Source organism: Aspergillus melleus (assembly GCF_016097325.1).
Source record: "Aspergillus melleus strain CBS 546.65 chromosome Unknown contig2, whole genome shotgun sequence".
In the NCBI taxonomy this organism is placed as follows: Eukaryota; Fungi; Ascomycota; class Eurotiomycetes; order Eurotiales; family Aspergillaceae; genus Aspergillus; species Aspergillus melleus.
Window position 1 is genome coordinate 1,876,295 of NW_025763371.1, and position 12,811 is coordinate 1,889,105.

A 12,811-nucleotide genomic window follows, 5' to 3' on the forward strand; every position below is an offset into this window, starting at 1 on the left:
AATATAACTATTTTGAAATAAATATTTTTTTATATTAAAATAAAAAAATTAATTGAATATTAATCAATAAAGATTTTTAATATATAATATTAACAAATAATATTTTATTTTCAAATTTTAATGTTTAACATTTATTTTTTTTAAAATATATAAAATACATTATAAAAATGATCTTGATTAGTCATGAAAATTTTATTAATTAACAAAAAAAGTTTCTAATTAAAACTAAAATTAATATCAAATCTTTATTCATATAACAATATTTCTTTATTATTAATTTATATTTTCAAATAAAATCTTAATAAATGAATTGATTTTTCAAATTTAATTAAATAATTAAAATTATATATAAATTAATGTTATATAATTTTAAAATAATAAATTTTTTTGATAAAATAGATTTAATCTTTTAATTTAAATTAATATAATTTTATAAATGACAATTTTTTGCATGAATTTTAATAAAATTAAGTTTATTTCTATTTATAATAAATTAAAATAACATTTAAATCAATAAAAATATAATAAATAAAATAATATAATTAATATAACGAATAATATTTACAACAATTATATAAAAAAAATATAAAAAAATGTATGAAAAATATTTTAAATTTATAATTGATATATAAAATAATTATGTGATATCAGATAATCAAAGATTATATAATTTAAATATTATAAATAAGAAAAATAAAAAAAATGATAAAGAATGAATAAATTTTTATTAAATTGGATTAAATCAATTATCTAAAAAAATTAGATTTTGAAAAAATTCGATTTTATATTTATAAATATCTTTTAATACATAAAATAATAAATAAATAATAAAAATAATGCATTAAAGATTTATTTCAAATTTGTACATTTAGATTAAATCTATTTTAATTTAAAATGATGTTATTTTCAATATAAAATAATCTTAAAATATTCGAATATAATCAATTAATGATAAAATAAATTTTAATTATATAATTGTATATTAAAGATATAAAATAAATTATATAAATATAATTGATAGAAATTAATTTATAATTTTTAATGATGTTAAATTGAATATAGTAAATGTCAATAATATTAAACAAGATTTAATGAATGTTAATTATTTTAAAAAATGGAATAAATTTATTTAAATAAATGATATTAATTTAAAATATTTGAAAATTTGCAAAAAACCATGAAAAAATGTTTTTAAATTGAAAATGAAACAATTAATTTAGAAGACGATAATTTATTGATAATGCTATCATTTAGGCTGTGACAAGATTAGCCATTTATGACAGGCGATGGCAGGAGGCAGTAAAATAACCAATAATAATTATTTACAAAAATATTAATATATGTTTCTAGATTTATTAAAATAATTTTTTGTTTAATCAGAATCTTCTCTGGAGCTCTTCTAGATAGGCGGTCAGTCATGTCACATGCTCAGCTGAGCCGGGGCGTACGGATAAAGCTAAATACTGGGCCACTGGCCTGAGATCGATAGCGCACAAGTAGAGTAATCGAAAAATGAAAGGCACTTATTATTACTATGAACTCCTATAGATTTTGGATATACTGTAATTCTCCTCTTAAATATGGTCTACTTGTAATACGAAAAGCGACCCTAAAAAAGAATACGCAAGCCTTTACCTGGGATCTATAGACCGCCTTTATAATCAGGCGCCGAGATCAAGCGCTCCTTCAGTTGATGTTTACCTCAGCAACATCATTCCATTAACTAATTATCACCTCCCAACCTGCCTAATTTCTAGTATTGTTTCCTACCCTAGCCTTCCCAAGCGAAACAGATATCCGTCAAGTAACACATAAAAAGGATGGCGGAGCTCCTCCCTCGACTGACATCCGTGTCATCGCAATCACAGATCTTAGCTAGCAGTGAGAAAACTTGGAACAACCAACTAAATGATCTGATTGCGTTTCTCAAGCACCCCAGCAACACACCTGCTATCGCATCGTCCAGTGACTATATCTTGAATGTAAGCTGCCCCTTTAGGCCAATGCAATGAGAAACAGAAATTGTTTGTACACTACGGGGGAATTGTGGGCTCATCTGGATCATTGTGTTTTTAGAACCTGGACCCTTCCCAGCATAGCCTGTCTTACCTATGCGTCTTCCACTTGCACGTGCAATCCATTCAAAAAAAAACCAAAACAATTATACCTAGCGAACTCCTGCCCGGCGGTAGGCTATGGTTGAATGCCATTCATTTCCTACGACACTTTGATCCCATCCAAATTCGATATGCGGGCCTAGAGTGGCGCCAGCTTATCGAGCTCGTCGCTGAAGCCGCAGAGGCAGAATCGAAGGTAGGTCATAAATGCCACTGACTCGCGGCTACTGACTTCAAAAGCCACATCTAGCCGTGTTGGTCATCAGAGACTCCATTTCCCGGCTTGGTATACCCGACACATTCACATCAGTCCATCTTTTGTTTGTTAGGTTGTCTCTTCTCGCGAAAACATACACGCATGCCCTACCTATCCTTGATCGGCAGGTGTGTCATTTGCCCAATCCTTCCAACCAAGGCTATCAGCAATACCGCCATTTGGTTCTCTGCACGGAGCACGAGCACAACACAGCCATCATCTCTGAAGGGTCTGGATTCTCGGCCAAGCTGGCATATCGAGACCACCTGACGTATTTCCTCTATGGGGCTATGGTGTATATTGTGCTCAAGGATTGGGAGAAGGCGATTCACTGGTTGAGTATAGTCATTTCCTCTCCTATCACAGGACCCGTTAGCAAGATCATGGTAGAGGCGTACAAGAAATGGCTTCTAGTTAATTTGCTGGGAAATGGAAAGGTATCACCTTGGCAGTCTTGTTTGTTGTCACCGACTAATCATGTTTTATCGCTACAGCTGGCACCAGCCCCATCAGTAGCTTCTTCACACGTGATGAGAGTATACGAAGCCTTGACCAAGCCGTACATGTCGTTGGCGGAAGCCTTTGGAAAGGGTGATTTTGGAAAACTTTCTAGAGAAGTCGAACTGGGTCGCTCCATTTGGCAAATAGTACGTCATCTCGATACTGTCTAGTAGAAATAGGTTGGCAAAAAGATGTCGACATGCTAATCATTGATTAGGACAATAATACGGGTCTTGTATCACAGCTGGTTTCCGCCTTTGATGAATTTATCATCCTGAAATTAGGAAGGACGTTTTCCGCTCTCAAGTTGTCAGATGTAGCCTGGCATCGATTTAGCACTGGCCAATTGTCCCCGAGGGAAACTGAGACCTACGTGGCATCGCTTGTGATGTCGGGGCGTGTCGGTGCCGTCCTGGTTCATCTCAGGGACCAGTCAAAGCCTACGATGCTTCGCTTTGCGTCGAAGAGGGGGCAGCCTCTCTACTGGGAACGCCATCTACAGGCAAAGTTGAAATTGGAAAGCCGCTTGGTGAAAAGTGTTGCGAGTGGCATTGATCATGGCAAAGCAGACCTGGGTTTTAGCAACGAGTTCTTCCAATTCTTGCACAAGAATCAAAGATGTGCCGATACCCCGGCGAGAGTTTCGTTTGTTGCTGAAGATGAAGCCGATGATCATATTCATGGTGACGAGGACATTATGGACGATATGCAATAGTCCGTCATGCCTACTGAATATGCAACTGTTCTGCTCGTTCTGGTTCATGACATCATGCGTAAATGATCATATTTTCATAGCATAGGAAGACTAGTACTTTTGGCTTTGATGGTAACCTAACAGAGTGGGCGCTCCGCGGTAAACATTGACGCTTGAATCATCTATTGTACAAACATACGTAGGTGCGTCTGTTCTACATATCCCAAGGCGATGCTCATTTGCCAGCGGCGGGAGAGAGCCTAGACCTTATCGCAGGGCTGGGCCGGGTTCTACCCCGCAGTCCTTGCCTGATACGGATACAGCCCGCATGATGTCACATGCAGCTACTTATAAAGAAATCGATACCGCAACCTTCGAACATTCCCATCCACCTACCGGGATGAACAATTGCTATTCCCAAGATTCTTCGGCCTAATACTAGCGGAAATTGTGAGTATACATCAGATCTTCCATATAAGCCTCTCGGTCTTTGTTTCCCAATTCATGGCCCCTCAACACCTGATCAGCAATAGCCAGATTTATGTCGATATGTCATTGCAGGACATTGACCACTGTTCACCAACGCAGAGCCACTCGCTGATTTACCGATTTGAGTTTTACTTGTTCTGCTTTTCAAAATAAAGACGCGCACAAGACACTATCAGTCCTCTCCTCATACTCCACACTTGCACACTTGTAGGTACCTGGTGTCTTCCGCCAAGGCTTGTACGAAATTGTGTTCTCCTCGCCCACCAATTGATCAAGAAGCTCCCTGACTTCGATTTCCTCTGGAGATGCTTACTCTGCTCCTTTCCTTGGATGTGCGATTCTCATTGACAAGGCCGTTGCTTAGGTTTTGGTGACACATCACACAGGGCCTCTTCGCTGGCTTTAGAGCAACACTGACAAGTAAATATGACCGCCTAGATTTTCGAACATACTAACAGACCCAGTGACACGTTCCCACAAGGCCAATTACCGGGATCGTTCGCTGGCCAATGGTGTATCGGCTGCTCCCCACGAGCAACTTCCCCGATACTTTACCAAGTCTGGGCCAGTTGACGCCGATCCCCGCAAGACAAAGAAAAACGGCGGGGGAAAGAGGAACTGGTAAGCTTCTGACTCTTCAGATAATACCGCTCCTAATGGTAATTATATATTGTAGGGGTCGCTCTGGCGACGAAGTTCAAGACTATGACTACACTTTTACGAACGCTCGACGCCACTCGAATAGTAGTACCCAAGGCATTGGGGAATTCAGAACAAAATTCGAAACCACCGAACCGGAGCCCGTCTTTGGAGAAGTATTGGACAAAACTCTGGATGTCACTAGCATCGCAGATGGGAGCGCTACCAGTAAAACTCGCAGTGCCAGTAGTAGTAGTAATGGGGACTGCGGGATCCGCAAATTATCGAGCAATTAGGTCGGAATGAAGTTCAGCCGTCCTTTAGCATCCCCGTGAATACACATTAGGCTAGATAAGTCTCATGAGTCTGAATTATCGATTGACGGCCTACGAATTGCAGATCATAAAACCACCCTCCTTGCTTACCACGACCCTAGTCCGCCTAACCGCGCCTAGGGCACTGTGAACCCATGTAAATGTGGGTTGGCTCCCGAAAGAACCTCATCAAGAACTCGATTGGCATGTTCCTCTAACGCCAGGGAAATAACACGTAGTTGTTGATCACCCAACTAAGAATTCCCTAACTAAGCCGATATGCACACACATTGATTGAGCCAGGGTTCTTTTTCTATTACTCGTAGACGGTCGGACGCGATTCAAGAAGCAAACCAAAAACAACCAAAGAAACGTTGTCAGGAGCCGAGGTTAAAAGAATTCAAAGCCAACTTAAGCGCGACTTTTTCCCAACCGACTCTGGTGAACGTGGTGAGGATTGTTCAAGCTGCCGTTGGTGGTTATTAAACCCATTTTCGACACTGGCTGTGTTCATCGTTGATCCAGCGTTTTCCGCACATGCAACAAGATGGTTGAACCAAAACTCAAGCTTCCCGCTCTCGACGTTCTGAGTTAAAGTCTCATTCTCCCTCTCCAGATCACGGCCAATTCGACTGCGCTTCTCAAGGGGGAACCGGGAAACAAGGTGACTCAAATCCGACTCCGTGAGGGACACATCACGAGGAGAGGTGGGTACAAAGAGCGAAACGTTGTTGTCTTCGTTTTGTCCTTTTATACAGTTAATAGATGTATGTTCATTCGAAGCAGCAGTACTTACTGTCTTTTAGGCATAAGTCGAGGGTACGGAAAAGAGTGGAATTATAGAGGAAAGACTCGAATTCACGATCCACTTCCTGGACGGCCTGACCTGTGACCATCCAATTGTCTTTTAGCATGCATCTTCGCCATACCAGCTTTTGCAACGCCGCATTATATAGGGGGTCGCGTTGGCCATAGGGGCTGAGTCGAATTGCACGCAAAGCCAAATAGAATTCCTTTCCTGAAAATTCGTTTTGATCGAGTTCGGTATCGCCAGTGGAATCCATTAACGTCAAAAAATCGACCAATCGCTCGACACCGACGACCTGCCTGTTGATTATTCGAGTCAAGGCTTCCCTTAGAATTTCATGAAGCGATGGTCTGTCCTCGGCAGTTGATTTCCCAAAGTGACCCATGGCCAGATCGATTTCAGCCTTGTGATCTATCGCGCCCTGTAGCACTGGTGCAATGTAGGCATGAACGACTTCCTGGACTGCATCGATTTCGGCAAGGTCTTCGAGACGCCGTATATCGTGATGAAGAGCTGGGTTCTCTGAGCAATTGCCCTCCTCCCATGATGCCAGTTTGGCAAGCTTTGAGAAAGATAATTGGGCTCGATGGCTCCAGATGTCTGATTCCTGTTCAATGGCCAGGTTTTCCAATGACTGAGCAGCGACGTCGAAATTATGTTCGCCAAGCACATCATTGATCCAGCCTAACCGCGAATAAGCTGGATATTTATGTAAGAACCTAGTGACAAAGGTTTGAAATTTAGTCATTGCGAACAATACTCCAGGTTGGCCCATCGAGATTTGTCGCGAGAAGAAGGCATCTGCCCATGGCTCCCCGAATTTCTCAAAATATAAGCTGATTTTCCTACTAAGATCCTCCGACTCGCTACCAGGAGCAGCAACGGCGGAGGTCTTTCCTGGGAAAGTTTGTTGCAAATTCCGGCTCTTGGTCTGATCTTGTAACTCGATTATGAGCTCTACCAAAGCCCCCATGTCTCGAAATTTCTCCGCCATGGCGATAGCGTCTTTCAGTTGTCCGATGCCCGCTAGCTTGAACAATTGCCATTTCCGTTGCCTGACAAGTGCTTGCTCCGTAGAGATGCTCTCTTCAAGCAATTTGGGGTCTTCTTGAGCGTTAAGCCACCGGACTCGTTCACTGTGCATCTGGCCTAGAACCTGAAGTTTCCTTGTACAGTTTTTCGCGATTCGTTTGATCAGTTGGTGCTCGGGGGCTTCAACAGTCGAACTTGGCTTTTGGATCCAAAGCCTGCAGCTGTCAAGTTCCAAATCTAACAGGTGACCAGTTTCAACGCAGCTAATGCTCTTTGAAGTCCAGAATTCCGGAAGATCCTTGTAGCCGGTAATCAAAACCCCATCTTCTAGATAACCATCGCCAATGCCGTACTGCTTGGCGTGCTCATCTCGGTATTGAAAAGCGGTCTCTAACACGGCCAAGGAAAGCTCGCTAGCCTCATGTATCTGCTCAGCCATCATTCGTCCTTGTCTTGTAGGTTGTCCTTTTTGGGGCTTGATAGCATTGTATATCCATGGAACAATGTGTTCCATTCGAGAGGTATCGTATAGTAACCAGCTGCGCACTGGATCAATTTCACCGCCTGACTTGTCATTGCAGGTTTTGAATTTATCACTCATGATGCCAATGACATGACCGAGGAAGGTTGGACCGGAAGGTTTATTTTCCCTAGCATTTTCTTCCCATCTCCACAAAGCTCTTTGAGCCGCGAGTTTCTCTGCGCCCCACAACAACTCCCACCAAGTTCGCCGGTTGATCGTCAAATTCAGGTCCATTAAGAGCGACGCCAGATCTGTAAGCGCCTTCGCTCGAGACCTCAAGTTCTGATCCATTGATATTGCCGTCGTGGGTACAAATCTAGAGGTGGAGTGCAGTATCTCTGAGCAGATTTCCAGTGCGGCCTGCTCTATATCAATTGGGGGGAAAGCCAGGTCGCTCTTTCTATTCAGACTCAAAGGGTTGCCTAGCATGGTCCCGTAGAATATCGCTTGCTCGATTTTTTCCTTGGCGGAGACACTGACACTTTCGTTTGTGCTCTTTGTTATCTGACGCGGGAAGGCAGAGATCCGAATAAGGCCGAAATCCCGGACCATAACGAGACAGGCAGGGGGTGAGCTCTCGATACTCTGGTGTTCGGGGCAACAACCTAAGATCTCGTAGCCTTCGCCTGAGCGAAAAGTGAGTGAATCATGTGGAACTCGCTGTTTCTGATCGGCATCGATGGATAACGGGGCCCCAGCAACTGGGCCCTTTAAGTGTGTCAATGATGCAAGTATAACTGAGTGTCCTATCATAATGAATGCCGTATCTCCAGGATGGGGGACCAGGAGCTTAGGCTTGGTGTTGTCCAAACCAGTAGAAGCGCTGTACAGATCGACAGAAGTGATAAAATCGATACGGACTTCTTCTGATAAATCGAGCTGTACCAGAGAAACACTGTTGTTTTTTGACTCGGGGAGTGCTAGAGCCAAGAGGATTTGGCAGGCCCCTGCGATCTCGACAGGCGAACAATTTGTGTTGTTCTTCACGGGCCGGAATGCAAAGTCTAAGATCCGAATATTGGAATCCTCGGTAATTGCCTCATAATGCGCCCTGAGAAACTGGTTGAGGTGGCTCTTTATGTCGAATTGTTTCCTGAGAATGCTCCCATTGTTCCAATGCGTATCCCAAATCTCGATGACACCGGATGAGGTGGCAATAATGACATCGCGTTGACCTCGCTGATGGGATTGACCTGCCCGAATAGCAGCTAGATCTTTCTTCCAAAAGCCACTGCCAAGCACGTGTTTGATCCCCCCCAAAAAGCTACCGGCGCGACTGTTGCTTGACGAATTCCGGAGGAAGTTGACACTCACCATGGGCCTGCCCTGGGGGTCTCTGACTGTTATGTGTGCGACACGCCCGGTAGAAAATGTAGCTAAGACCCCAGAAGGCTCGCAACTAATCAAATCCGTAGCGTACTCGCCATAAGACAGATTGTTTATCTGAGCCTGGATTCCTGTTTGTTTCTGTCTCTGCAACCCCAAAGACGCTGCACTAGCAACGGTTTCCCAGTAAACAATTATTCCACTGTGAGGCACAATGATCATCAGGCCAGGAACGCCATTCGTTGCAGCAGATAATAAGACGCCTAGAGGGACTGTTTCTGCAGAATCCTTGTGTGGGTCAGGTATTGAAACTGTGAAAACATCGGCGGGCGAAGGTGACGAGGCAGCAATTGCATATGGCCAAATTATTGCATGGGAGTTTGTCATAGCCAATCCATACCCCAGACTGATTCCGGCAAAACATGTCAAGGGTCCTTTGCGATCTTGTTAACGAGAGTTATAGAGCGCGGGGTTTTTACGTACCAGGCTGCGAATTGCGGAGCTGATCAGGTAATGTAGGGAGTTGTGATACTGTATAGAAATCTGTTTTCGACTGTCCTCCCGAGGCATTAGCAAAGCGGCTCCCGCGGTACCAGCGTGGCAGGGCAAGGAACAGGTGTTACAGACTAGTACAATAGTAGCGTCAAGTTTGTCAACTTCTTTCTCACTCTTCTGCAGGGTCCTAATTGGTATCGCTTTTGCACTGGAGAAAGAATCGACAGCGAATGTTGCGCTTTCGTCCGAAGTTGAGTGAATTGGATGCTCCGAAGACTCATCAGAACTATGCTGGCCCACCTGGGTTTCTGACGATGTCCCGACATCTCCATTCCGCAAAGCGGAGCGTTGCCTTTTAGCACTTGGTGGCTTGACGGAATCATCAGAACCTGTGCGCTGACGCCTTCGAGGGTTGCGCAGGGGACCCGTAGACGTAACTGCTGTTTTTGGTACAAACATTGTCGCAACCGATCGGGTATATGCGAAGGGCGACGTTCAACATGAGAATATTTAATTCATTTGGGTTGGAGGCTGAAGGCCAGAGTAGATTGCGTTGGCAACCAGTGTCGACTTGACCATGCACTCGTGCTGCTAGTATTGGGTAATTCGATTGCGCATAATCAAGTGTAAGTAGGCAAGTGAAAACGGGGAAAGGAAAACAAAATAGCTGCTCTTTTCCCAAGGCGGTGAGCTCTACCTAGCGTGACGATAATAATGCCGTCGTAGACCTTTCCGACAATGTTCTTCCCTACAATGAATTACTTCCTGCTCTGGCCTGATACTGGCGTCGTAAAGCTGCCGGATACCTCTGCATTACCTTTTTTCCTAGAAACGCTACATTGCAAGAAATCTCACTGATTGACAATGACAGCTCAGGCCTCGCATATGTCACGTGATGTCACCGTCAGCACGCGGTAGTTCTGGGCTGGTCCTGCCGGTATCCACCGCGTAGCTTATTCTCGGCCTTGTCAAACTTTCATGAATGACAATGCTCGTATACCAATCCTTGCCCGTCGATAAAAAGAACCAGGAAACTTCAAAGGCCGGCGAAATCCAAGATGCTACCGGCTCTTTGCAAACCAAAGATCGGGTCACATGTCCAAACTATGCCATACTATCTTCGCTCGAAATGCCGGCCGAGATCTGAACCCGCAAGGTGCCACAAGCAGTTCTATACACCCTCGCGAAAGAAGCAACTGCGAACGGCCCTTTTCTTCCCTGGTCTGAATTGTCTTCGCTGCTTTGCCTTTCGAGTCTCATCACCACTGACAGTTCCTTGGTAAGGTCACGGGGTACAACGGGTAGGAATGGTTGCCTCTTGGGCCCATGACTTCCCATACATCACCGAAAGATTTCTCAGTGAGCTGGATACAATTCTAGGGTTTGGGCTATCTCGTCTTATCTTAGAGGGACCCAATTCGGAGCTTAATAAGACTGAAAATTCACAGCCCGCCATAATGGCGACGTCGATCTTGATCCTTCGAATCTTGGAGGAAAGTTTTGATTTTGACACCAAATCTCGCGTTGATGTTACCCTTGGACATAGTCTAGGAGAGTTTTCAGCCCTAGTTGCTGGAGGTTACCTTGGCTTTGGCGATGCTTTGAGAATCGTTCGCAGAAGGGCCGAAATAATGGCCCAGTGCACTCGATATGCCGTCGAACGGTCTGGTGAAACATATGGTATGGTGGCGTTAATATGCGAGCCGGACCATCTGGAAGAGCTGCTCTCGGTTATTCATGAATTTCTTGATCTCTCATCGCCCGGTTTGAAAGACGATTCAAGCTCCCGAATGCCGCCTATCGAACATGTGATGATCGCAAATATTAACTCCACAAACCAAATAGTGCTCAGTGGCAGTTTGGAAAGAATTAGAACTCTTCTCATCCAGCTTCGCCAATTTGGAGGTCATGATCCTCGTGCTGTGAGATTGAACAGTGAAAGCCCCTTCCACAGTCCCATCATGGCACCCGCCGCCGATTACATGAGAAGTGCCCTGGAACATACCACAATTAATTATCCGGCGTTTATGCCGTGTATATCAAATGTTTCTGGCCGTCCTTTCGCCTCTCGAGAGGAGCTCAAATTGCTCCTGTCACAGCAATGCGTTGAGACGGTGAGATGGTGGGAAAGCATTAGGTTTCTAGATCAGGAGGAGGGAGTCAAGCGGTGGATCGGCCTAGGTCCCGGCAAGGTTGGTAGGAACCTGGTAGGGAAAGGCGTTGGCAAAGTTGTCACGCAGGGTGGCGGTGTTTGGGCTATTTGCGATCCCCACGAGCTTGAGAGGATTATGGTTGCCCTGGAGCAAACGGAGGCTGACCTTTTGGGCGACTAAACGTATCACGCAGGTCATTTCGCTGTACGTGCATTGTGGAGCTTTCTGGATATGGATTATTCCCCCGCCCTCCTTTCTTTCATTTGGTTTGCTTTCATATCCGTATGACACCGTTCAGCGGAGATCTCTGCGGTATCTTACTACATCACCATTGGATAACTCTATATATCAGCTGTTTTCTGCGTTGCCTCACTTTCCAGCATACTAGATTCATATGAGAGGGCAGCGAGATGATCTGGCACATAACTTCGCCCGTAAGTATGGGGCCGGTCCGTATCCTATTAGATTCATCGAAGATCAACGCCGGCTTTTCAGCAATCAGTGGTATCCTCAGAGTAATAGTGCTTATTTCGGAAACGAAGTGGACCGAGGATTGGACATTCGGTCCCGCCATCAGCATTGCGCCAAAGCAGCTTGGTTCACGGTAAAGCTGCACCTGGCGCCCACGAGTCGCCAATGCGCTTTACTTCAGCGACGAATCTAGAATTGGTGATGGGCAAGGACTCTGACACCGGACTAGCCGTTTTCACTGCGTGACCATAGCCATCTGGAGAGTAGAACGGGTTCTGTAGAAGTTGTATATATGCCATTTGTAAAGCTCGAAATACCTAGAAGCCCCTGGCGTTAGTTCGAAGGTTTCCGAGGATTCTCTGGCCGGATGAACAACTGTACGCGTACCGGCCTCAGATCCGATTCCTTCACACCATTTGCGGAAGAAACTTTGTGGCCTTCGCTCTTCGAAGAGTCTGGCTGTCCGATCAAGTCCACAACCACGAGCAACTTCACTCCGGTCGTAGTAAGCCAGCCATATGCTGCTAATCGCTCATCCACAGCATGTAACAGGCCTAGGTCCTGATCAACCGAGGTTTGCTTCTGGCGTATCTCAAATACATCCAGACACGAGTTCAACAGAAACGAGAACTCAACGCTAGAATCGACGTAAGGTGGGAAGAGGGAGGTGTGGAGAGGGTTGTCCTTCAAGGTCACCGTTAGCATACACCATTAGAGTCGTTAAGGAGGAGCGCACAGCTTTTCCAATTACGCTGATGCAGGCAATTCTTGGCCTGGAAGACCTGAGTACTTCCATCGTCAAGGAATGTTGATTATCGTACTTCAGGCCAGCAACCCCAGGTTATTGCTACGAAGTTGGCCGCTAGAGTCCACCTTACACTTAGCGGCCAATGAAGCAGCTTTGAATTTCTCTTACTTCCCCGATGATTTCAACTGTTTGTTACCGAAACACGAACATTACGGTATCGAACACCCTAGGGAGTCCGGTTCACG

At 44.4% G+C, this 12,811-nt stretch overlaps 4 protein-coding genes across 4 annotated transcripts; 2 read left to right on the plus strand and 2 right to left on the minus strand.

The window, feature by feature from the left end:
• Positions 1-2,663: 2,663 nt before the first annotated feature.
• On the plus strand, positions 2,664-3,589 carry LDX57_003411 (putative COP9 subunit 3; the record flags this gene model as incomplete). The annotated part of the gene is made up of 3 exons (XM_046085057.1): positions 2,664-2,810; positions 2,868-3,020; positions 3,092-3,589. 3 exons carry the CDS (start codon positions 2,664-2,666, stop codon positions 3,587-3,589), a joined length of 798 nt encoding a protein of 265 aa, XP_045941020.1.
• A 932-nt stretch (positions 3,590-4,521) lies between these two features.
• On the minus strand, positions 4,522-9,810 carry LDX57_003412 (putative nuclear pore complex subunit Nup133). Its single transcript, XM_046085058.1, has 4 exons — positions 9,327-9,810; positions 9,183-9,252; positions 5,807-9,133; positions 4,522-5,757 (listed from the first exon to the last, which is right to left on the minus strand). Exons 1-4 carry the CDS (start codon positions 9,651-9,653, stop codon positions 5,411-5,413), a joined length of 4,071 nt encoding a protein of 1,356 aa, XP_045941021.1. The 5' UTR covers positions 9,654-9,810; the 3' UTR covers positions 4,522-5,410.
• An 841-nt stretch (positions 9,811-10,651) lies between these two features.
• On the plus strand, positions 10,652-11,527 carry MCT1 (ACP S-malonyltransferase; the record flags this gene model as incomplete). The annotated part of the gene is made up of 1 exon (XM_046085059.1): positions 10,652-11,527. The coding sequence occupies one exon, from the start codon at positions 10,652-10,654 to the stop codon at positions 11,525-11,527; it is 876 nt and encodes a 291-aa protein (XP_045941022.1).
• A 624-nt stretch (positions 11,528-12,151) lies between these two features.
• LDX57_003414 (uncharacterized protein) lies at positions 12,152-12,523 on the minus strand (the record flags this gene model as incomplete). The annotated part of the gene is made up of 1 exon (XM_046085060.1): positions 12,152-12,523. The coding sequence occupies one exon, from the start codon at positions 12,521-12,523 to the stop codon at positions 12,152-12,154; it is 372 nt and encodes a 123-aa protein (XP_045941023.1).
• Between the last annotated feature and the right edge of the window lie 288 nt (positions 12,524-12,811).

What these genes read in the sequence shown, in the direction of transcription:
- LDX57_003412 (XM_046085058.1), bottom strand. Translation starts at nt 9,653, where the DNA reads ATGTTTGTACCAAAAACAGCAGTTACGTCTACGGGTCCCCTGCGCAAC. An exon ending in TTGACGCTACTATTGTACTA is followed by an intron (nt 9,253 to 9,326) that starts GTCTGTAACACC and finishes TCGGGAGGACAG; the next exon opens with TCGAAAACAGATTTCTATAC. An exon ending in GCTCCGCAATTCGCAGCCTG is followed by an intron (nt 9,134 to 9,182) that starts GTACGTAAAAAC and finishes AAGATCGCAAAG; the next exon opens with GACCCTTGACATGTTTTGCC.